The sequence below is a fragment of the Triticum aestivum genome, chromosome 2B (assembly GCF_018294505.1).
Source record: "Triticum aestivum cultivar Chinese Spring chromosome 2B, IWGSC CS RefSeq v2.1, whole genome shotgun sequence".
NCBI classification, from domain to species: domain Eukaryota; kingdom Viridiplantae; phylum Streptophyta; class Magnoliopsida; order Poales; family Poaceae; genus Triticum; species Triticum aestivum.
Genome location: NC_057798.1, coordinates 549,042,469 through 549,068,294, shown reverse-complemented (window position 1 = coordinate 549,068,294; position 25,826 = coordinate 549,042,469). Strand labels below are relative to the sequence as shown.

Genomic DNA, 25,826 nt, shown 5'->3' with positions numbered 1-25,826 from the left:
CACCTGGAAACTTAGTATCTGCAGCAAAGTGTTTAGTAGCAAAGTAATATGATAGTGGTGGTAACGGTAACAAAAGTAAAGATAGCAAAAGTAATGTTTTTGGTATTTTGTAGTGATTGTAACAGTAGCAATGGAAAAGTAAATAAGCGAGAACCAGTATATGGAAAACTCGTAGGCACCGGATTAGCGATGGATAATTATGCCGGATGCGGTTTGTCATGTAAAAATCATAACATAGGGTGACACAGAACTAGCTCTAGTTCATCAATGTAATGTAGGCATGTATTCCGTATATAGTCATACGTGCTTATGGAAAAGAACTTGCATGACATCTTTTGTCCTACCCTCCCGTGGCAGCGGGGTCCTATTGCAAACTAAGGGATATTAAGGCCTCCTTTTAATAGAGAACCGGAACAAAGCATTAGCACATAGTGAATACATGAACTCCTCAAACTATGGTCATCACCGGGAGTGGTCCCGATTATTGTCACTTCGGGGTTGCCGGATCATAACACATAGTAGGTGACTATAGACTTGCAAGATAGGATCAAGAACACACATATATTCATGAAAACATAATAGGTTCAGATCTGAAATCATGGCACTCGGGCCCTAGAGACAAGCATTAAGCATAGCAAAGTCATAGCAACATCAATCTCAGAACATAATGGATACTAGGGATCAAATCCTAACAAAACTAACTCGATTACATGATAAATCTCATCCAACCCATCACCATCCAGCAAGCCTACGATGGAATTACTCACACACGACGGTGTGCGTCATGAAATTGGTGACGGAGGATGGTTGATGATGACGACGGCGACGAATCCCCCTCTCCAGAGCCCTGAACGGACTCCAGATCAGCCCTCCCGAGAGAGATTAGGGCTTGGCGGCGGCTCCGTATCGTAAAACGCGATGATTTCTTCTCTCTGATTTTTTTCTCCCCGAAAGCCATATATAGAGTTGGAGTTGGCGTCGAAGGGCCACCAGGGGGCCCACGAGGTAGGGGGCGCGCCGGGGGGGCGCCCCCCACCCTTGTGGACAGGGTGTGGGCCCCCTGGTCTTCATCTTTGGCGAGGATTTTTTATTGTTTTTCTAAGGTGTTTCGTGGAGTTTCAGGTCATTCCGAGAACTTTTATTTTCTGCACATAAAACAACACCATGGCAATTCTGCTGAAAACAACGTCAGTCCGGGTTAGTTCCATTCAAATCATACAAGTTAGAGTCCAAAACAAGGGCAAAAGTGTTTGGAAAAGTAGATACAACAGAGACGTATCATGGGGCAATGCTCTATAATGATGGTCATCACACTTTTAATTACTTACAACCCAATATTACAACTCGATACTAGAACAAAGATATGACTCTATATGAATGCTTCCGGCGGTGTACCGGGATGTGCAATGATCTAGCGTAGCAATGATATCAAAAAACGTACAAGCCATGAAAACATCATGCTAGCTATCTTACGATCATGCAAAGCAATATGACAATGAATGCTCAAGTCATGTATATGATGATGATGGAAGTTGCATGGCAATATATCTCGGAATGGCTATGGAAATGCCATGATAGGTAGGTATGGTGGCTGTTTTGAGGAAGATATAAGGAGGCTTATGTGTGATAGAGCGTATCGTATCACGGGGTTTGGATGCACCGGCGAAGTTTGCACCAACTCTCGAGGTGAGAAAGGGCAATGCATGGTACCGAAGACGCTAGCAATGATGGAAAGGTGAGAGTGCATATAATCCATGGACTCAACATTAGTCATAAAGAACTCACATACTTATTGCAAAAATTTAAAAGCCCTTGAAACAAAGTACTACACGCATACTCCTAGGGGGGAGGTTGGTAGGAGTTAACCATCGCGCACCCCCGACCTTCACGCAAAGATAAACAATCAAAATACAATGCACGTCAATTTGGTTACATAGTTAGTAGACCATACGTGCATGCTTCGGGAATCACAAACCTTAACACCAACATCTTTACTAAACACAACCATCTACTAGTACCTCCCACATATTATCACCTCTATATCGCAAAACTATTGCAAGGAATCAAACATATCATATTCAGCGATCTACAAGCTTATGTAGGATTTTATGACTAACCATGTGAATGACCAGTTCCTCTCATCTCTCTAAATAGATATAAGTGAAGCAAGAGAGTTTAAATTCTTTCTACAAAAGATATGCCCACGCTCTAACAAATATAAGTGAAGCAAAAGAGCATTCTACAAATGGCGGTTGTCTATATGAAGAGAAACAGGCAATCCAAACTTCAAATGATATAAGTGAAGCACATGAAGCATTCTATAAAGCCATACTCAAAAGATTTAAGTGAAGTGCAATGAGCATTCTATAAATCAACCAAAGACTATCTCGTACCAGCATGGTGCATAAAAGAAAAATAAAAACCTAATTGCAAAAGACGCTCCAAGACTTGCACATAATGCATGAACGAAACGAATCCAAAAACATACCGATACTTGTTGAAGAAAGAGGGGATGCCTCCCCAGCATCCCCAAGCTTAGACGCTTGAGTCTCCTTGAATATTTACTTGGGGTGCCTCGTGTTGGGGAACATAGTAATTTCAAAAAAATTCCTATGTACACGCAAGATCATGGTGATGACATAGCAACGAGAGGGGAGAGTGTTGTCCACGTACCCTCGTAGACCGTAAGCGGAAGCGTTATGACAACGCGGTTGATGTAGTCGTACGTCTTCATGATCCGACCAATCCAAGCACCGAACGTACGGCACCTCCGAGTTCAGCACACGTTCAGCTCGATGACGATCCCCTGGCTCCGATCCAGCAAAGCTTCGGGGATGAGTTCCGTCAGCACGACGGCGTGGTGACGATGATGATGTTCTACCGGCGCAGGGCTTCGCCTAAACTCTGCGACGATATGACCGAGGTGGAATATGGTGGAGGAGGGCACCGCACACGGCTAAGGAACGATCCGTAGATCAACTTGTGTGTTCTGGGGTGCCCCCTGCCCCTGTATATAAAGGAGCAAGGGGGGAGGCCGGCCGGCCCTTGTGGGCGCGCCAAGGAGGAGGAGTCCTCCTCCTAGTAGGAGTAGGACTCCCCCTTTCCTACTCCTACTAGGAGGGGAAAGGAAGGGGGAGAGGGGGAAGGAAAGAGGGGGGGCGCCGCCCCCCCCCTCCTAGTCCAATTCGGACCAGAGGGAGAGGGGGCGCGCGGCCCACCCTGGCCGCCCCTCTCTCTTTCCACCAAGGCCCATGTGGCCCATTATCTCTCCCCGGGGGGTTCCGGTAATCCTCCGGCACTCCGGTTTTCTCCGAAAACGTCCGGAACACTTCCGGTGTCCGAATATAGTCTTCCAATATATCAATCTTTATGTCTCGACCATTTCGAGACTCCTCGTCATGTCCGTGATCACATCCGGGACTCTGAACAAACTTTGGTACATCAAAACTTATAAACTCATAATAAAACTGTCATCGTAACGTTAAGCGTGCGGACCCTACGGGTTCGAGAACTATGTAGACATGACCTAGAACTATTCTAGGTCAATAACCAATAGCGGAACCTAGATGCCCATATTGGTTCCTACATATTCTACGAAGATCTTTATCGGTCAAACCGCATAACAACATACGTTGTTCCCTTTGTCATCGGTATGTTACTTGCCCGAGGTTCGATCGTCGGTATCTAATACCTAGTTCAATCTCGTTACCGGCAAGTCTCTTTACTCATTACATAATGCATCATTCTGTAACTAACTCATTAGCTACATTGCTTGCAAGGCTTATAGTGATGTGCATTACCGAGAGGGCCCAGAGATACCTCCGACAATCGGAGTGACAAAACCTAATCTCGAAATACGCCAACCCAACATGTACCTTCGGAGACACCTGTAGTACTCCTTTATAATCACCCAGTTACGTTGTGACGTTTGGTAGTACCCAAAGTGTTCCTCCGGTAGACGGGAGTTGCATAATCTCATAGTTACAGGAACATGTATAAGTCATGAAGAAAGCAATAGCAATCAAACGATCAAGTGCTAGGCTAACGGAATGGGTCATGTCAACATCATTCTCCTAATGATGTGATCTCGTTAATCAAATGACAACACATGTCTATGGTTAGGAAACATAACCATCTTTGATTAATGAGCTAGTCAAGTAGAGGCATACTAGTGACTATATGTTTGTCTATGTATTCACACATGTATCATGTTTCCGGTTAATACAATTCTAGCATGAATAATAAACATTTATCATGATATGAGGAAATAAATAATAACTTTATTATTGCCTCTAGGGCATATTTCCTTCAGTCTCCCACTTGCACTAGAGTCAATAATCTAGATTACATAGTAATGATTCTAACACCCATGGAGTCTTGGTGCTGATCATGTTTTGCTCGTGAGAGAGGCTTAGTCAACGAGTCTGCAACATTCAGATCCGTATGTATCTTGCAAATCTCTATGTCTCCCACTTGGACTTGGTCCCGGATGGAATTGAAGCGTCTCTTGACGTCCTTGGTCCTCTTGTGAAATCTGGATTCCTTTGCCAAGGCAATTGCACCAGTATTGTCACAGAAGATCTTCATTGGTCCCGATGCACTAGGTATGACACCTAGATCGGTAATAAACTCCTTCATCCAGACTCCTTCATTTTCTTCTTCTGAAGCAGCTATGTACTCCGCTTCACATGTAGATCCCGCCAAGACGCTTTGTTTAGAACTGCACCAACTTACAGCTCCACTGTTTAATAAAAATACGTATCCGGTTTGCGATTTAGAATCGTCCAGATCAGTGTCAAAGCTTGCATCGACATAACCATTTACGACTAGCTCTTTGTCACCTCCATATACGAGAAACATATCCTTAGTCCTTTTCAGGTATTTCAGGATGTTCTTGACCGCTGTCCAGTGATCCACTCCTGGATTACTTTGGTACCTTCCTGCCAAGCTTATTGCTAAGCATACATCAGGTCTGGTACACAGCATTGCATACATGATAGAGCCTATGGCTGAAGCATAGGGAACATCTTTCATTTTCTCTCTATCTTCTGCAGTGGTCGGGCATTGAGTCTGACTCAACTTCATACCTTGTAACACAGGCAAGAACCCTTTCTTTGCCTGATCCATTTTGAACTTTTTCAAAATTTTATCAAGGTATGTGCTTTGTGAAAGTCCTATTAAGCGTCTTCATCTATCTCTATAAATCTTGATGCCCAATATGTAAGCAGCTTCACCGAGGTCTTTCATTGAAAAACTTTTATTCAAGTATCCTTTTATGCTATCCAGAAATTCTATATCATTTCCAATTAATAATATGTCATCTACATATAATATTAGAAATGCTACAGGGCTCCCACTCACTTTCTTGTAAATACAGGCTTCTCCAAAAGTCTGTATAAAACCATATGCTTTGATCACACTATCAAAGCATTTATTCCAACTCCGAGATGCTTGCACCAGTCCATAAATGGATCGCTGGAGTTTGCATACTTTGTTAGCACCTTTTGGATCAACAAAACCTTCTGGTTGCATCATATACAACTCTTCTTCCAGAAATCCATTCAAGAATGCAGTTTTGACATCCATTTGCCAAATTTCATAATCATGAAATGTAGCAATAGCTAACATTATTCGGACAGACTTAAGCATCGCTACAGGTGAGAAAGTCTCATCGTAGTCAACCCCTTGAACTTGTCGAAAAACTTTCGCAACAAGTCAAGCTTTATAGACAATTATATTACCATCAGCGTCAGTCTTCTTCTTAAAGATCCATTTATTCTCAATGGCTTGCCGATCATCGGGCAAGTCAACCAAAGTCCATACTTTGTTTTCATACATGGATCCCATCTCAGATTTCATGGCTTCTAGCCATTTTGCGGAATCTGGGCTCATCATCGCTTCCTCATAGTTCGTAGGTTCGTCATGGTCAAGTAACATGACTTCCAGAATAGGATTACCGTACCACTCTGGTGCGGATCTTACTCTGGTAGACCTTCGAAGTTCAGTAGAAACTTGATCTGAAGTTTCATGATCAATATCATTAGCTTTCTCACTAATTGGTGTAGGTGTCACAGAAACCGGTTTCTGTGATGAACTACTTTCCAATAAGGGAGCAGGTATAGTTACCTCATCAAGTTCTACTTTCCTCCCACTCACTTCTTTCGAGAGAAAATCCTTCTCTAGAAAGGATCCATTATTAGCAACGAATGTCTTGCCTTCGGATCTGTGATAGAAGGTATACCCAACTGTTTCTTTTGGGTATCCTATGAAGACACATTTCTCCGATTTAGGTTCGAGCTTATCTGGTTGAAGTTTCTTCACATAAGCATCGCAGCCCCAAACTTTAAGAAACGACAACTTTGGTTTCTTGCCAAACCACAGTTCATAAGGCGTCGTCTCAACGGATTTTGATGGTGCCCTATTTAACGTGAATGCGGCCGTCTCTAAAGCATAACCCCAGAACGATAGCGGTAAATCAGTAAGAGACATCATAGATCGCACCATATCTAGTAAAGTACGATTACGACGTTCGGACACACCATTTCATTGTGGTGTTCCGGGTGGCGTGAGTTGCGAAACTATTCCGCATTGTTTCAAATGTAAACCAAACTCGTAACTCAAATATTCTCCTCCACGATCAGATCGTAGGAATTTTATTTTCTTGTTACGATGATTTTCCACTTCACTCTGAAATTCTTTGAACTTTTCAAATGTTTCAGACTTGTGTTTCATTAAGTAGATATACCCATATCTGCTTAAATCATCTGTGAAGGTGAGAAAATAACGATATCCGCCACGAGCTTCAACATTCATCGGACCACATACATCTGTATGTATGATTTCCAACAAATCTGTTGCTCTCTCCATAGTACCGGAGAACGGTGTTTTAGTCATCTTGCCCATGAGGCACGGTTCGCAAGTACCAAGTGATTCATAATCAAGTGATTCCAAAAGTCCATCAGTATGGAGTTTCTTCATGTGCTTTACACCGATATGACCTAAACGGCGGTGCCACAAATAAGTTGCACTATCATCATTAACTCTGCATCTTTTGGCTTCGACATTATGAATATGTGTATCACTACTATCGAGATTCAACAAAAATAGACCACTCTTCAAGGGTGCATGACCATAAAAGATATTACTCATATAAATAGAACAACCATTATTCTCTGATTTAAATGAATAACCGTCTCGCATCAAACAAGATCCAGATATAATGTTCATGCTCAACGCTGGCACCAAATAACAATTATTCAGGTCTAAAACTAATCCCGAAGGTAGATGTAGAGGTAGCGTGCCGACCGCGATCACATCGACTTTGGAACCGTTTCCCACGCGCATCGTCACCTCATCCTTGGCCAGTGCTCGCTTATTCCGTAGTCCTTGTTTCGAGTTGCAAATGTTAGCAACAGAACCAGTATCAAATACCCAGGTGCTACTGCGAGCTCTAGTAAGGTACACATCAATAACATGTATATCACATATACCTTTGTTCACCTTGCCATCCTTCTTATCCGCCAAATACTTGGGGCAGTTCTGCTTCCAGTGTCCAGTCTGCTTGCAGTAGAAGCACTCAGTTTCAGGCTTAGGTCCTGACTTGGGTTTCTTCTCTTGAGCAGCAACTTGCTTGCTGTTCTTCTTGAAGTTCCCCTTCTTCTTCCCTTTGCCCTTTTTCTTGAAACTAGTGGTCTTGTTAACCATCAACACTTGATGCTCCTTCTTATTTCTACTTCCGCAGCTTTTAGCATTGCGAAGAGCTCGGGAATTGTCTTGTTCATCCCTTGCATATTATAGTTCATCACGAAGCTCTTGTAGCTTGGTGGCAGTGATTGGAGAATTCTGTCAATGACACTATCATCAGGAAGATTAACTCCCAGTTGAATCAAGTGATTATTATACCCAGACATTTTGAGTATGTGTTCACCGACAGAACTATTCTCCTCCATCTTGCATCTATAGAACTTATTGGAGACTTCATATCTCTCAATCCGGGCATTTGCTTGAAATATTAACTTCAACTCCTGGAACATCTCATATGCTCCATGACGTTCAAAACGTCGTTGAAGACCCGGTTCTAAGCCGTAAAGCATGGCACACTGAACTATCGAGTAGTCATCAGCTTTGCTCTGCCAGACGTTCTTAACATCGTCAGTTGCATCAGCAGCAGGCCTGGCACCCAGCGGTGCTTCCAGGACGTAATTCTTCTGTGCAGCAATGAGGATAATCCTCAAGTTACGGACCCAGTCCGTGTAATTGCTACCATCATCTTTCAACTTTGCTTTCTCAAGGAACGCATTAAAATTCAACGGAACAACAGCACGAGCCATCTATCTACAACAAACATAGATAAGCAAAATACTATCAGGTACTAAGTTCATGATAAATTTAAGTTCAATTAATCATATTACTTAAGAACTCCCACTTAGACAGACATCTCTCTAGTCATCTAAGTGATCACGTGATCCAAATCAACTAAACCATAACCGATCATCACATGAGATGGAGTAGTTTTCAATGGTGAACATCACTATGTTGATCATATCTACTATGTGATTCACGCTCGACCTTTCGGTCTTCGTGTTCCGAGGCCATATCTGCATATGCTAGGCTCGTCAAGTTTAACCTGAGTATTCTGCGTGTGCAAAACTGGCTTGCACCCGTTGTAGATGGACGTAGAGCTTATCACACCCGATCATCACGTGGTGTCTGGGCACGACGAACTTTGGCAACGGTGCATACTTAGGGAGAACACTTCTTGATAATTTTAGTGAGAGATCATCTTAAAATGCTACTGTAAATCAAAGCAAGATAAGATGCATAAAGGATTAACATCACATGCAATCAATATAAGTGATATGATATGGCCATCATCATCTTGTGCTTGTGATCTCCATCTCCGAAGCACCATCGTGATCACCATCGTCACCGGCACGACACCTTGATCTTCATCGTAGAATCGTTGTCGTTTACGCCATCTATTGCTTCTACGACTATCACTACCGCTTAGTGATAAAGTAAAGCAATTACAGGGCGTTTGCATTTCATACAATAAAGCGACAACCATATGGCTCCTGCCAGTTGCCGATAACTTCGGTTACAAAACATGATCATCTCATACAATAAAATATAGCATCACATCTTGACCATATCACATCATAACATGCCCTGCAAAAACAAGTTAGACGTTGCAAGTTTTACGTGGCTGCTACGGGCTTAGCAAGAACCGTTCTTACCTACGCATCAAAACCACAACGATAGTTCGTCAAGTTAGTGATGTTTTAACCTTCGCAAGGACCGGGCGTAGCCACACTCGATTCAACTAAAGTGAGAGAGACAGACACCCGCCAGCCACCTTTAAGCACGAGTGCTCGTAACGGTGAAACCAGTCTCGCGTAAGCGTACACGTAATGTTGGTCCGGGCCGCTTCATCTCACAATACCGCCGAACCAAAGTATGACATGCTGGTAAGCAATATGACTTGTATCGCCCACAACTCACTTGTGTTCTACTCGTGCATATGACATCTACGCATAAAACCTGGCTCGGATGCCACTGTTGGGGAACGTAGTAATTTAAAAAAAATTCCTATGTACACGCAAGATCATGGTGATGACATAGCAACGAGAGGGGAGAGTGTTGTCCACGTACCCTCGTAGACCGTAAGAGGAAGCGTTATGACAACGCTGTTGATGTAGTCGTACGTCTTCACAATCCGACCGATCCAAGCACCGAACGTACGGCACCTCCGAGTTCAGCACACGTTCAGCTCGATGACGATCCCCTGGCTCCGATCCAGCAAAGCTTCGGGGATGAGTTTCGTCAGCACGACGGCATGGTGACGATGATGATGTTCTACCGGCGCAGGGCTTCGCCTAAACTCCGCGACGATATGACCGAGGTGGAATATGGTGGAGGGGGGCACCGCACACGACTAAGGAACGATCCGTAGATCAACTTGTGTGTTCTGGGGTGCACCCCTGCCCCCGTATATAAAGAAGCAAGGGGGGAGGCCGGCCGGCCCTTGTGGGCACGCCAAGGAGGAGGAGTCCTCCTCCTAGTAGGACTAGGACTCCCCCTTTCCTACTCCTACTAGGAGGGGAAAGGAAGGGGGAGAGGGGGAAGGAAAGAGGGGGGTGCCGCCCCCCTCCTAGTCCAATTCAGACCAGAGGGAGAGGGGGCGCGCGACCCACCCTGGCCGCCCCTCTCTCTTTCCACCAAGGCCCATGTGGCCCATTATCTCTCCGGGGGGGGGTTTCGGTAACCCTCCGGCACTCCGGTTTTCTCCGAAAACGTCCGGACACTTCCGGTGTCCGAATATAGTCGTCCAATATATCAATCTTTATGTCTCGACCATTTCAAGACTCCTCGTCATGTCCGTGATCACATCCGGGACTCCGAACAAACTTCGGTACATCAAAACTTATAAACTCATAATAAAACTGTCATCGTAACGTTAAGCATGCGGACCCTACGGGTTCGAGAACTATGTAGACATGACCTAGAACTATTCTCGGTCAATAACCAATAGCGGAACCTGGATGCCCATATTGGTTCCTACATATTCTACGAAGATCTTTATCGGTCAAACCGCATAACAACATACGTTGTTCCCTTTGTCATCGGTATGTTACTTGCCCGAGATTCGATCGTCGGTATCTAATACCTAGTTCATTCTTGTTACCGGCAAATCTCTTTACTCGTTACGTAATGCATCGTTCTGTAACTAACTCATTAGCTACATTGCTTGCAAGGCTTATAGTGATGTGCATTACCGAGAGGGCCCAGAGATACCTCTCCGACAATCGGAGTGACAAAACCTAATCTCGAAATACGCCAACCCAACATGTACCTTCGGAGACACCTGTAGTACTCCTTTATAATCACCCAGTTACATTGTGAAGTTTGGTAGTACCCAAAGTGTTCCTCCGGTAAACGGGAGTTGCATAATCTCATAGTTACAGGAACATGTATAAGTCATGAAGAAAGCAATGGCAATATACTAAACGATCAAGTGCTAGGCTAACGGAATGGGTCATCTCAACATCATTCTCCTAATGATGTGATCTCGTTAATCAAATGACAACACATGTCTATGGTTAGGAAACGTAACCATCTTTGATTAATGAGCTAGTCAAGTAGAGGCATACTAGTGACTATATGTTTGTCTATGTATTCACACATGTATCATGTTTCCGGTTAATACAACTCTAGCATGAATAATAAACATTTATCATGATATGAGGAAATAAATAATAACTTTATTATTGCCTCTAGGGCATATTTCCTTCACCTCAGGCATACCCAAGCTTGAGCTCTTGCCTCTCTTCCTTCTTCTCACATCGAAACATCCTCGATTAGGCACTACATCCACACAAAACTTCAACAGAAAACTCGGTAAGATCCATTAGTATAATAAAGCAAATCACCACTCTAAGTACTATTGCATACCAATTCATATTTTGTTTTTGCATTGTGTCTACTGTAATATAACTTTTTCATGGCTTAATCCACTAATATAAATTGATAGATTCATCAAAACAAGCAAACTATGCATCAAAAACAGAATCTGTCAAAAACAGAACAGTCTGTAGAAATCTGAACATCCACCATACTTCTGGTACCCCAAAAATTCTACCAAAATTAGGAAAAATAAACAAGTTGTATATAAAGACAGTTTAAAAGGAATCAGAACCAATTGACGTTCCAGGTAAAAATGTAAAATCACGCACTACAGCCAAAGTTTCTGTCCAGCACCGTACAAACCAATAAGCATTGTAAACATCCTAAAGGCAAACCTAGGCACATTATTTTTATAATACAATGGAATTGTACAAGGGGATAATTATTTTTATTGAAAAGTTTCTGTAATTAAGATTCACAAAGTTCCCATGGGCCTGAACAAGTTTAAGGACGTCCCCCACTTTCACAATGCTCGTCTCTCTCACTTTCACTTCTCTCTTTGAAAAGTTTTGGGTTCCCCTCTTTATTTTTGTTGTTTTTAAACTATATGAAAGCACTCAACAGAAATAAATGACTCTTAAATGACTCTCTAAAACTTCCGGGTTATCTCCCTGGCAGCGCTTTCTTTAAAGCCATTAAGCTAGGCATTTAGTGCTCAAGTAATGGATCCACCCGGATCCCAAGGTATATCAAAGCCAATTTTAATTAACAATGATTCGTAATTTAGTAGTGAGCACAAAGTAACATATATCATGCAACAATGAAGTCTAACTCTCTTCCTATGCATCGGCATGTCATAAAAGAACAATTCATGCACACCAAGTAAAGGCCAATGCATAGTATAAACAGTTTCCTGCAATTCTATCGTGTTGGAAACATAGAGAGGTGGAGACATAGTTCCTCTCTCATAATAATTGCAAGTAGGAGCAGCAAACACATGTATATTATATCTATCAAAATCATCATGTGCAACGGTAAAAGGCAACCCATCAATGTAATCCTTAATAAGTGCAAACTTCTCCGATATAGTGTAATCGGGAGAATTCAAAAAGATAATAGGACTATCATGCGTGGGTGTAATAGCAACAATTTCATGTTTAACATAAGGAACTATAGCAAGTTCATCTCCATAAGCATAATTCATATTGGCATCTTGGCCACAAGCATAGCAAGCATCATCAAAAAGGGATATTTCAAAAGAATCAAAGGGATCATAACAGTCATCATAGCAATCATCCTTCGGTAAGCACGAAGGGGAATTAAATAATGTATGAGTTGGAGGGTTACTCTCATTAGAAGGTGGGCACGGGTAGCTAATCCGCTCTTCCTCCTTTTGTTCTTCGCTCTCCTCATCATCTTTTTCATCCAATGAGCTCACGGTTTCATCAATTTCTTCTTCCATAGCTTCCTGCAAAATATTAGTCTTTTCTTGGACAACGGAGAATTTCTCAATATATAGTTTAACATAGGCATTAGAAGCATAGTTATCATAACAATATTCAAGTATGGCAAAATTTTCAGATTTGTGGAGAGTAGCATCATACTTTTCAATCAAAGAAGCAATTTCAAAAGCACCCTTAAAAGCAACAAATTCTTCAATTTGTTGAACATCGTAGTAACTATAAACACCCTTAGCATACGAAGATAAGATCCCATTATCAATAAACTCACATTGGTAGGGAAGGTGTCTTTTAGGGTTTTCAGAACAACAAGTAAAATCATATTCCCAACATAAATTCCAAGCATAGCATTGCAAACGTTGAATTTGACCCCATAATAGTTTCCCTTTTTCAGATATACGGTGTCGCACATAACAAGCATGCTCATCTAAAGATTTGCCCTCAACAAAGCTAGTTGGGGTTTCAGCACGAGCACATAGGGATCGAAGATGATCCAAGTAATAAGCTTCAGCATTGTGATAGATTTTGAGTGGTTCTTCAACCATTGGTTCAGCAGGTACAACTAATTTTTTGGGTATTTTGCATTTCCTACCCATGACTAAAGATAGAAAACAATAAGAACAGCAAATAAAAATTACTTAGTGATAAATCAAACAAGCACACAAGAGAATATTCACCCCACGCTATTGCTCCCCGGCAACGGCGCCAGAAAAAGATCTTGATAACCCACAAGTATAGGGGATAGTTCTAGCCTCTTTCGATAAGTAAAAGTGTCGAACCCAGCGAGGAGCCAAAGGTAGAACAAATACTCTCTCAAGTCCTATCGGCCACTGATACGACTCTACGCACGCTTGACGTTTGCTTTACCTAGAACAAGTATGAAACTAGAAGCACTTTGTAGGTATTTTCGAGTAAGCTTGCAAGAAAGTAAAGAACACGTAAACATAAGCTAGGGGCTGTTTAGATAAAGAAACAAGAAAGTAAATATAGCGAGTGTGGAAAAGTGGTGGTAGGAGTTGTGAAATTGTCCCTAAGCAATTGACTACTCTACTAGACCGACAGCAAGTATTATGTGAGAGAGGCCACTGCTAGCATGTTATCCCTTACTTGGAATTCTGTGCACTTATGATTGGAACTATTAGCAAGCATCCGCAACTACTAACGTTCATTAAGGTAAAACCCAACCATAGCATTAAGATATATTGGTCCCCCTTCAATCCCGTATGCATCAATTTCTATGCTAGGTTGAAGCTTCTGTCACTCTTGCCCTCCAATACATAGTCCTATCAACATACAACTAACCGTATGGTGTGATCCACGCGCGCTCTCATATGATGGGCACCAAAGGACAACAACATAACCACAAGCAAATTAAATCAATCATAGCAATTCATCAACCACCAAATATGACAATGAAAATCTACTCAGACATCATAGGATGGCAACACATCATTGGAAAATAATATGAAGCATAAAGCACCATGTTCAAGTAGAGGGTACAGCGGGTTGCGGGAGAGTGGACCGTTGTAGATAGAGGGGGGAAGGTGATGGAGATGTTGGTGAAGATGATGGCGGTGTTGGTGAAGATCGCGGTGATGATGATGGCCCCCGGCGGCGTTCCGGCGCCACCGGAAGCAAGGGGGAGAGAGCCCCCCTTCTTCTTCTTCTTCCTTGACCTTCTCCCTGGATAGGAGAAGGGTTTCCCCTCTGGTCCTTGGCTCCCATGGCTTGGGAGGGGCGAGAGCCCCTCCGAGATTGGATCTATCTCTCTGTTTCTGTGTTCTGTTATTCTACCCCTTCACTGTTTCCTTTATATCTGGAGATCCGTAACTCCGATTGGGGTGAATCTTTCGCCCAGATCTTTCGCATAAAATTATCTTTCTTGCGCCAAAAGAAGAGCGTCAACCGCCTTACGGGTGGACCACAAGGGTCAGGGGCGTGCCTGGGGGGGGGGGGGGTAGGGCGCGCCCCCCTACCTCGTGACCACCCCGGACACCGTTTCACGTTGATTTCACTTCCCAAAAATCATAAATATTCCAAAAAAAATCTCCGTCCGTTTTTATCCCGTTTGGACTCCGTTTGATATTGGGTTTCTGCGAAACAAAAAACATGCAACAGACAGGAACTGGCACTGGGCACTGGATCAATATGTTAGTCCCAAAAATAATATAAAAAGTTGCCAAAAGTATATAAAAGTTGAAGAATATTGGCATGGAACAATCAAAAATTATAGATACGGCGGAGACATATCAGTCATCTACAAATAATAAGTGTGAAATAGTCAGGCCATTTCCTTAAGAGGCCTTCCGAACAAAGCAAAAATAGGTATGGGGATAATGCCCCCCGTCTTAGGCCTCTAGTGGAAACAATCTCCCTAGTCTCGGTATCATTAAACCGAACTCTATAACTAACTAAAGATACATATTCCATAATCAAGTCCACCCATTGCAAATTAAAACCAATGCAACCATGCCACTTACACACTTAGACATGCCAATTGGGAGTTACATTTTTTTGCATTAATTTAACCATGCAACAATGCCACATTGGCAAGCCATGCATGTCACTCATGAGATATTTTTTGATTTAATAATAGTATCACCATATACAGTATATGTGTAGAATACTTGGAGCCTACCTATGTAGTTTTTTTCAAGATAAGAGGCCACACGATCCCCATTTGCGTTACGAATCTGAAGTTTAGGATACAACACATAATCCATCACACTATGCAACACATATGCATCAACCTGACATATTGCCATATCTAAAGAAACTTCACATCCCTGGACATATATCCATACATAAAGGATGTCAAAATACTACCTAGAGTAGATAGAAAAGCACCGAAACATCTCTATTACAGCCACACACGAACAAGTCCACAACAAAGCATCCAACATACCCCGGAAGTGTCAACATAGATTCCGAACATCAGGATTTCAACCACGTGTCCGTTGGACGACATCATTCACCTTCCAAGTGTCTCTTGGGCACACCTTTGAGCATAAGGTAAATATCACAAGAACATGATCAGAAGGAAAAACATGTTGAAAACAAGACTTGTTACTTGTTTTCCAACATGCCTATGTAGTTCATGGTTCACACATTCTTGTTAGAAAATGGCATTATGCTAACTAGTACTATAACACAAATCAAGAACACTCTAATAATTGTTTTTGTACTAGTTTTAATCCCGTTGGAGGAAGTAGTTAATTTTCTAGCACCCATTGATATATACAATTATTAAAGAAAATAGCGACAATGCACAGGGCATCGTTACATTACATACACTAGTAAACATCGACTGAGATTGATTGAATTAATCGCTCCGATTCACAATTAAGCCACAAATCTTTTGTTGACATCACAATTAAACCACAGCTAATTTTTCTCCAATCCACGTAATTGTATTTTTGATGATTGGCGATGAGGGTTCCAAACCACGTTTTTGTAGGGGAAAGGATCCGATCCACGTGATGAAACCTGTACCGTCACGTTTTTCTTTTTTGAGCAACAGTGCCGTCACGTAGGACGGGAGAGGAGGACACGAACCCGGCTGACGATCCGGTCAGCCCAACCCAAATCGAGCGGTCAAGGCCGGTCGAGACCCCATCAAACGCGGCGCCATTCTCTCTCGCAAGCAGCAGCACACCGGGCGGGCTCCACCCAAAGCCCGCGAGCCAGCCCCTCAGCCCCATCCAGCCCACCCCAGCACAACAACCCAGACGGCTGGCGAATCCGTCCGTACGCGGACAACTGTCCAGAACCCCCCCACGTCGACCCGCACGGTAGACCCAGTCCAGGAGCACCACCTCGCCCCACCCCCGCTGGCGCACCAACGCCGCGCCCACGCCATCCCCCGCGGAACAAACCCTAAGAAGGAGCACGCGCCGCAGCGCCCATATAACCACCTTCTTCCCCGTCGGCGTCGCCCCCCCGGTTGAGAGAGTCGTGCCCCCGCGTGTTCTCCGCCTACGGCCCCTCCTCTCTTTGTATCCCGCAACCAAAAACTACCCCAAAAAAATTCGCAAAACCAAAAAAATCCCCCGAGGCCCGGCGGGATCTGCTCCCCCCCTCCTCCTCGCTATATACCGATCGAGGAGAAGGAGATAGGGTTTAGCGCCGATTCCCCGGGGGAAAGAATCGAAAAAAAAGGAGGAGGAATCGCGATGGCAGCGCAGGTGGCGGTGGCGAACGGCGGCGGCGCAGGCCCGGCGGCGGCCGCGGTGGCGGTGGTCCCCGCGCCCGCGCCCGCGGCGCCCGGAGGGGTCACGCAGCCGCTCCCGACCACGTCGCTCTACGTCGGCGACCTCGAGGCCAACGTCACCGACTCGCAGCTCTACGAGCTCTTCAGCCAGGCCGGCCAGGTCGTCTCCGTCCGCGTCTGCAGGGACGTCACCTCGCGCCGCTCCCTCGGCTACGCCTACGTCAACTACAGCAGCCCCATGGATGGTACGGCGATCCCCTCCTCCCCTCTCGTATCCATATCTGCGCGATTTGTGGTCACGTGACCCTCGATGTTGTTGAATTGCGGTGCGGTCGGACGGCCGGAGGTTTTTGGGGTTGAATAGATAGATCCAATCTCATCTATGAAACATCTGTGGTTGAATTAGTCGGATAAGGATTGGTTTTGTTCGCAATTGAGTAGGTAATTGAAGCGATTATGCCAGCGAAAATTATTTATGTACAATCGACTGACGCAAATCTGTTTCTTGCAATGTAACTTGGATTTGTTGTGTTCTTGGTGATGGAAGGGACGTCAGCGCCCCTTGAATGCATCATGTTATAGGACGAATGCAAGAGAATGATGCAAAGCCATTACTTTTGTTGATAATTGAATCTCATTGGTGGTATCTAATATACTGCAGAGTCTTGGCATTCGTTTTTATCATTTAGTTGCCAGGTTGTTCGTTTGCTGTATTTTAGGTATGTAGGTTTTAGGGTAATTGCTGTGCTGTATGGGAAGAATTGATGTGTCTCCCTAATTCATTAGGAGTTGTGGTATTAGCTGGCTTTCTGCTGCTACTAAATTATTACTTGGGCTAGCTGTTATAGATAGAGTAACACTGAGCAGCATTCATTCATTAGGACGGTAAATTCTGTGTGCACAGTTTGTGTATCCACGATGATGTTGTGGGGTGTAACAGTATGCTATTGCATATGGTGCATGCTGTAAATAACTGGTAATTAAATATGGAATACATGTTTTTGATAAAAAACAATGCTTTAAGCCTCATCAAACTATATCATCTGTCAGCATTGTTGTTATTCAATTGCTGTTTTGTTACTATGCTAGTATTATTGTTGTTAAAATCTGGAGTATGTTATGCTGCTTGACTAATTAGTTCCATTTGACAGCTGCAAGAGCAATGGAAGCGCTGAACTTTGCTCCACTGAACAACAAGCCCATTCGAGTAATGTACTCGAACCGTGACCCAAGCAGCCGCAGAAGCGGATCTGCAAATATCTTTATCAAGGTGCTGTCTCATCTTTTAATTTGCATTGCCACTCTAAAATAATCAGTTTTTCTCTGGACTTGTCTCTGATGTGAGCATTTTGAACTTTCTTTTTCCAGAACCTTGACAAGACAATTGACAACAAAACTCTTCATGACACCTTCTCTGCATTTGGTGCAATTCTCTCATGTAAGGTTGCCATGGATGATATTGGCCAATCCAAAGGCTTTGGATTTGTTCAGTATGAGAAAGAAGAGTCTGCACAGTCTGCAATGAAAAGCCTAAATGGCATGCTTATCAACGATAAGCCTGTCTATGTTGGACCTTTTCTCCGCAAGCAAGAGAGAGATAATTCTTTTGACAAGGCAAAATTTAACAATGTCTTTGTGAAGAATTTATCTGAGTCTACTACAAAAGATGATCTAGTCAAAGTATTCAGTGAGTATGGAACTATTACAAGTGCTGTTGTAATGATTGGCATGGATGGTAAATCCAGGTGTTTCGGCTTTGTCAATTTTGAGAGCCCAGATGATGCTGCTCGTGCTGTTGAGGAACTTAATGGAAAGAAAATCAATGACAAAGAGTGGTATGTTGGTAGAGCTCAGAAGAAGTCTGAAAGGGAGATGGACTTGAAGAGAAGGTTTGAGCAAAGCATGAAAGATGCAGCTGATAAATATCAAGGACAGAACTTGTACTTGAAGAATTTGGATGATGGCATTACAGATGATCAGCTACGTGAGCTGTTCTCCAACTTTGGCAAAATTACCTCTTGCAAGGTAATTTTCATGTTATGCAATCATACCTCTGCTCTATGTCTAAATGATGTATGATCATTGCTGACCAATTTTTTTTAATAGATAATGCGTGATCAAAATGGTGTTAGCAAGGGCTCTGGCTTTGTTTCATTTTCTACCCGCGAGGAAGCATCTCAGGCTGTAAGTTTGTTTCCCAAATATTGCTGTGTCAATTGTTCTGATTCACAAAATGGTTTGACTTGTTCTTTGTTTACGCAGCTCACTGAAATGAATGGCAAAATGATATCTGGAAAGCCATTATATGTTGCATTTGCACAGCGTAAAGAAGATAGAAAAGCAATGTTACAGGTACAGTTCTCGAATAACCTGAGTTTCTTTCATAGTAATGTCAAAATAGTACTTATTGATAGTGACAACTGTAGATAGACTAATAACAGTACACTGATGCCATGGTTATTGCTGCTTTTTATCACATGGAATAAATTGGATTTTGGATGCTATGATAGAGAAGACAGGTCATCTGTATATCTAGATAAGATGTTCAACTTGAACTACCTTCATTCACTTTTTAAGTTTCACGTTATTTTCACATTGGAGGCTCAATATTTGAGGATGTGCATGAAAAATGGGACTTTCATAGTCTGCACCGTAAATTTAAATTAAGCTCTTGATATTTTTTCTTATTTAACTTGATTGAACACTGCTTCTGTATTTTCTTGAAAGTGCAAGTTATTACTGTTGATTTATTTATGATTATCCATTGTAAATATGCTGATGGTAACAAATTCCATATTATTCAGGCTCAATTCTCTCAGATGCGCCCTGTACCAATGACCCCTTCTATGACTCCCCGACTCCCAATGTACCCTCCTATGCCTACTCTTGGGCAGCAACTCTTCTATGGGCAAGCTCCACCTGCTATGATGCCCCCTCAGGTACTTGTTGTAAGCCGTGTTAGTTTCAGTTTGAACTTTGTGTTACATTCAGGTTTTCCTGATGTAAAACAGGAGAAGCAACATTTTCCCATTTTTTTCAAGTTGAGGTACAAGTAGCTTGTGCTGTCTAAGTTTTAGTTTGCGCCCTATTTCATAGGGGGCATTGCAATGTTGGGTCAGTGGAAATGTTCTTCTGGGGTAATGGTCTACCAAATTTGTAGGGGTGAATCAACATCAGTGTTCAATATCCAATTTGTTTTTGATGTTTGTGTGTTTGGTTGGGAACATACTCTTGAGTTAAAGTAAATGTAGCTATACAGTGTAAGTAAATATGTGTTGTTCACTTGTCAACACCATTGGATTATTTATTCCGCAATTACGGCATGCTGACAGTGAACACTTTTGTTTTCATGCCTTGTTCATTTTGGCATTTTGCTTGAAATTGTAGTCATTTTTGTGAATTATGTTATTATATGCTGCATGCTTCCTGCTGGCATTTTAATTTTTATTATTTGCCTAGGTGAACTTAAATGGAATTTGGAAAATGTAACAGCTTTATACTTATCATATTCCTACCTTTACTTTTTTGTAGCCTGGGTACGGTTTCCAGCAGCAGCTTGTTCCAGGAATGAGGCCTGGGGGTGGTGCCCATATGCCAAATTACTTTGTTCCAGTTGTCCAACCAGGTCAGCAGGGTCCGCGCCCAGGTATCAGGCGCAATGGTCCTGGGTCTGCTCAGGGACAGCAAACTCCTCAGCCATTTCAGCAACAGGTTTGCTGCAATGCATTCTCGTGTCTTTACATTTCTTGTTATCAATTATTGGAGGCTGTTGTTAGCGTGATATTTTTGATGGCAAAAGTAAATCGGTCTTTTCCTCTTTGCTAAGAAGTATAATGCGCCACTGTTTCACTTCTTTGCTAAGAAGTAAAATGTGCCACTGTTCTTATTGTTGAATTCCTTGTTGTGCTGGCATTGTGTGGCTAAGTGATTTTTGCCATAAAGAGTAGTGAAAGTACAGTGACTTACTGCATATCTTATCACTGTTGTTTAACAGATGGTTCCAAGGGGACGTGTGTACCGGTACCCACCTGGACCTCGTCACATGCCTGAGGTTCAACAGATGCCTGGGGTTGGTGTTGGAGGTATGGTTCAGCCATATGACATGGGAAGCTTCCCTGTGCGAGATGCTGGTGTGTCACCTGCTCCTCCAATTGGAACTCTCACATCTGCCCTTGCAAATGCTACTCCAGAGCAACAAAGAACGGTATGTCTGAATGAATCATCTTCTAACTGTATCTGTTGTTTAAATCTATCCGTTACTGTCCATGCTAGTACGATTGTTTGGATATAATATCCCCATGCTGTTCTGTGTGCATTTGTACTGTCAGTTTTCTGATATTGTAAATAATCTCTTCCATCCAGATACTTGGCGAAAGCCTCTATCCACTTGTTGAGAAGCTTGAACACCAACAAGCTGCCAAGGTGACGGGCATGCTTCTGGAGATGGACCAGACGGAGGTGCTGCATCTGCTCGAGTCTCCAGAGGCTCTCAAGTCCAAGGTTGCCGAGGCGATGGATGTTCTCCGCAACGTGGCCCAGCAGCAAAACCCGAATGCCCCTACCAGCCAGCTCGCGGGTCTAACCTTGAGCGACGGCATTATCTCTTAGTTTAGAGTCAGTTTGCGGTCTCATGATGCTATAGATTGTTTTGTCCTCCATGGTTGAACTTTGGTGAGTTGCGTTTTTGCACTGGTTGTTAGGCTCTATCTGCCTGGTCTCTTTGCCAATGATTGGCAGTCACCTTTTCCCGTGTTTGGCTACTATTGAGGGCTTGGTTACATACCTCTTCTGCGGTTATGACTTGCCGAAAGTTTTGCTATTAAATATGAGTGAAGAGTGACATTGCTGTCCGACATTACTTGCTTCAGTTGCTTTGTATGGGATACCTCATACCATCATCTGCGGGGGTACCGACCAATGGCTGAAGTTTTTTTCCTCGTTATTACATGCCGTTCTTCAAATATTAGTTGCATAAGTTTGCCGAAAATAAAGCTATACTAGATGGTATGGCGTGCTCTGCTGAGCCCGTCATAATTGCGGTGGGCATCAGCGATGCTTAAAAATTATTTGTCTAATTTTCGCAAGCTTGTTTTTACTTAAAAAAAATGCATGACAATACCGATGGTCGTTAGAAGAAAGAGGAGATGCCACTCGGGGCATCCCAAGCTTAGTTGCTTGCTTCTCTACAGTGGTTATGTTTGTTCTTATAGTTTTATTATGAATTTTCATAATGCAATTTTTTGGCAAGTTTGTAATCTGTATAACCCTATACTTGGTGTGTTCGCAATAACTTATAATACGATGGCCAATTCTGTAGCTTTTAGCTTTTATTTTGTAGAATATTCAGTTTGCATCTAAGAATATACTCTGTTCATTTTGTAGCTTTGAAAATAAGTTATAAAGAAAAAATACTCCCTCCATGCTAGAATATTTGTCTTAAATTCGTCTAGGTACGGGTGTAACTAATATTAAAACGTGATTTGATTCATCCGTATTTAGATAAATTTAAGACAATTTTTTTTGAGACAGAGGAAGTATATATAGTTCATTTTTTGACACAAACAGAACAGATCTGGTCATAGAAAATGAATAGGTACATACGCATATTTGTACAAAATATTTCAAGAATTGACTCAAATTTATACAGATAATTTAGATAAATGGTCTCACGATAATATAGTCAGAACTAAGCTATGAATTGGTCTCAGAAACAAAAATCGCATGATTGATTCTAAGGGCTTGTTTGGATCGTGCCATCACCACCCCATGATAACCCACAGCTTGCCACTGGTGCGGCAGGAGAATCGTCCGCCACACTGGATAGTACTCCCTCCGTTTCATAATGTAAGACGTTTTTCAACACTACACTACACTAGTGTTAAAAAACGTCTTACATTATGGAACGGAAGCAGTACTTCTACATCATTTTCAGTTATTTCATCAATATATGCAAGCATTTTTAGTTAGCACTAAAAAACTACCAGCAAACTCAACCCACATATGTGCGCTTCACATCTTGAAATCCCATCAGGTTACCAATCTGAATTAGTGTAGTCATGCAGTCGCTCCGCTTCAAACTCAACCCACATATGCAAACTCAACCCACATTTCAAACTTCACTTTGCTCCGCTCGCTAGTGCGGTCGCTCCGCTTACGCATGCAGTCATGTCGATCGAGACTCTTGTGGATCGAGCTGCGTGCATATATGCAAGTGCGTCGCGCCCGATCCCCTGCTGTGTGCTCTACAGTTGCATGGGCAGACGCATCATACCTCGTTCAAAGTCACCGCGCCGTGACCGAAAAACATATCATTTTGTTATTAATTCGCGAGATAAATAAACTGATGGTCACTGAAGTTGAGGCTGAAGCACAGTACAGTCACTGGACTTCAGAATACGCTCAATAAGGTCATTAAATACGAAATGCGGTGATTATACGGTCACTGGCTCATCGTAGAGCTCGGTATTCTATTTGCATGCACTTCGTTGACTGGTCAAATAGTCTGCATGTTCGATGAAAAAAAAGTCTGCATGGCACCTAGTGAAGGCTGGTCAGTGGCAATACTCTCCCTGTCCTGTTGGTCCCACCTGCCAGTTCACGAAATAAAAAGCAAATAAAAGAGTAAGAACAGTGCGCGAAGGCGTAGAACTCGAACCCGATATCTTTCGGTCTTCCTTCTTTTATATAAACTAGTTGAATGACAATGCTTTGCCACGGGACAATATAGAGATGCTAGAGACATTAGTGTGAAATAATAGTTCTTTTTATGAACCTAGATGTCAAGCAATTCATGCACCTGGTTTACTCGCCCTGAATATTGATGGCCTTCTCCTTGTTTCCCCTTTCCACAATGACCAACACTCTTCCTCCCCATGTGACATCTCCTTCACCCTCATGCCGTTAGGACAACTTAGTGTCTTTCTACTACCATCCCACCTAAATGACATATTATGAGGATAAAAAATACAAATATATAGTACTCCCTTCGTTTTTTGATGTAAGGTGTATATATTTTTAAGAAAAAATCCGAAATATAAGGTGTATCGCATTGCACCACTCGTCTAGATAATGTTTTTAGGGATTTGATTACATTTTCTTATATTAGGCAAGCTCCTCTATTTTCTCATGGCAATTAGTTAGGTGTAATCTCGCCCAAAACTTGTGAAATTTTCCCTCCATGTACATTCTTTAATTTTCGTGCCAAAAACTATACACCCTATATTAAGAAATGGAGGGAGTAAAACTTAAGATCTTGTACTACCTATGTAACATAATATAAGACGTTTCTTTGACACTATAATAGTACAAAGGGAGTACTCAATAACATTGCAAACCTGTGAGAAAAAACAACAAATAAGTGCTGAAAAGGAAGCAAAAATTAAGATCCATAACTTGATCGTACAATTTACGCGATAAATGAAATACTTCCTCCGTTCCAAAATAAATGACTCAACTTTGTACTAGCTTTGAGTACATGTTAGGACCAGCTAGGAATGCCCTTGCCTCCTGCCATGTGACCAGGTCATGGAGACGAGCATGCAGCTCCATCTTTATGCACACATGAGCGTGGCAGTGTAGAAATCTATGAGATGAAAGATTTAGCATCGATTGCCATCTATTACTTCCAACATAAAACACCATTCAGAATATTAGTAAATAAAACTCTCTACTTGAGATATTTTCAAACAACCTGCAACATAAAACAACATTCAGAATATTAGTAAGTAAGTGGTGGTGCGCTCTTGTCAGAATAGAGAGAATATGTTTAAGGGGGGAGCTTACTACTTTGCAAGAAGAAAACACAAAAGCTAATGATGAACAACTTCTGATGGTAAAGAAGAAAATTTACGAGTTGCTACAGACAAATTTCACCCCTTAATGCTGGAATGCATTTGATTCATCAGCTTGCTTTGCCACAATGTCACCAAGCAAATTGATGAACCCAAACAAAAATATGGCTTTGTCAAGCATCCTTCTGACAAGTGCTGGTATGAGACAAAGCCCATTCTTCTTAGCCTCAGTGACAGTCTTTGAGTTTCTTGGACCTCTCTGTTGCAATCAGATATTCAGGGGATTGATCGTTCCTATTCTAATAAGCCTTAATTCAGTGTCTAAAACTAAAAAGTATACTTTGCCAAGAGATAGATACATTTTGAAAAGCATGGCTTGCATAGTTTGCACTTGTCAAGGCAGTTCCTGACATCCATCTTTGAAACAGGGAACTTTGGGAAGTCACATGGCCTATATAGACAAGAAAGGGAAAATATGTCTCCGGTGTTATAAGAAAGATTATCCATATAGGTAAAGTGGCAATTTCAAGGAAATAATAACATATACCAATACGATGTAAAACAGGACTACATAAAAAACACCCAGTTCATCTTGGGTATGCCTTCACATTCATGTAATAGGTGAATGATGTGCAATTTTCCTACCCAACACAAACACAAGGATGTTAAGAGCATCTCCAACAGCCGTGCTATATATCGCACGTGCGGGGAAAATCATGTTTTAGCGCGCTCCAGCAGGCGCGGGAAAAAATCGCGCGCGCGCAAAAAAAGGGGCCGACGCGCGGCAGTTTTGGCACGTTCTATAAAACACGCGCGTCCGAGCCCGCCAACCGCCACTCGAGCGCCTTCTTCTTCCCCGTCGCCCCCTTCTTCCTCGCATCCAGCGCCCCACTGCCGCCGCCGCACCCTTCTCCCGCCGCCGCCGACATGTTGCCACGCGCCCGGAGCAGCTCCGGCTTCCAG

At 42.6% G+C, this 25,826-nt stretch overlaps 1 protein-coding gene across 1 annotated transcript; it reads left to right on the top strand.

Annotated features, from left to right (window-relative positions):
• Positions 1–16,796: 16,796 nt before the first annotated feature.
• LOC101669840 (polyadenylate-binding protein 2) lies at positions 16,797–21,928 on the top strand. Its single transcript, XM_044469222.1, has 9 exons — positions 16,797–17,318; positions 18,225–18,343; positions 18,442–19,098; positions 19,180–19,257; positions 19,336–19,425; positions 19,878–20,012; positions 20,605–20,784; positions 21,068–21,277; positions 21,436–21,928. Exons 1-9 carry the CDS (start codon positions 17,036–17,038, stop codon positions 21,679–21,681), a joined length of 1,998 nt encoding a protein of 665 aa, XP_044325157.1. The 5' UTR covers positions 16,797–17,035; the 3' UTR covers positions 21,682–21,928.
• Positions 21,929–25,826: the final 3,898 nt, after the last annotated feature.

Excerpts from the sequence above, each read along its gene's own strand:
- LOC101669840 (XM_044469222.1), top strand. The coding sequence starts at position 17,036 with ATGGCAGCGCAGGTGGCGGTGGCGAACGGCGGCGGCGCAGGCCCGGCG. Across the intron at positions 18,344-18,441 it reads CTGCAAATATCTTTATCAAG|AACCTTGACAAGACAATTGA; the intron begins GTGCTGTCTCAT and ends TTCTTTTTCCAG. Across the intron at positions 20,785-21,067 it reads CTCAGCCATTTCAGCAACAG|ATGGTTCCAAGGGGACGTGT; the intron begins GTTTGCTGCAAT and ends GTTGTTTAACAG.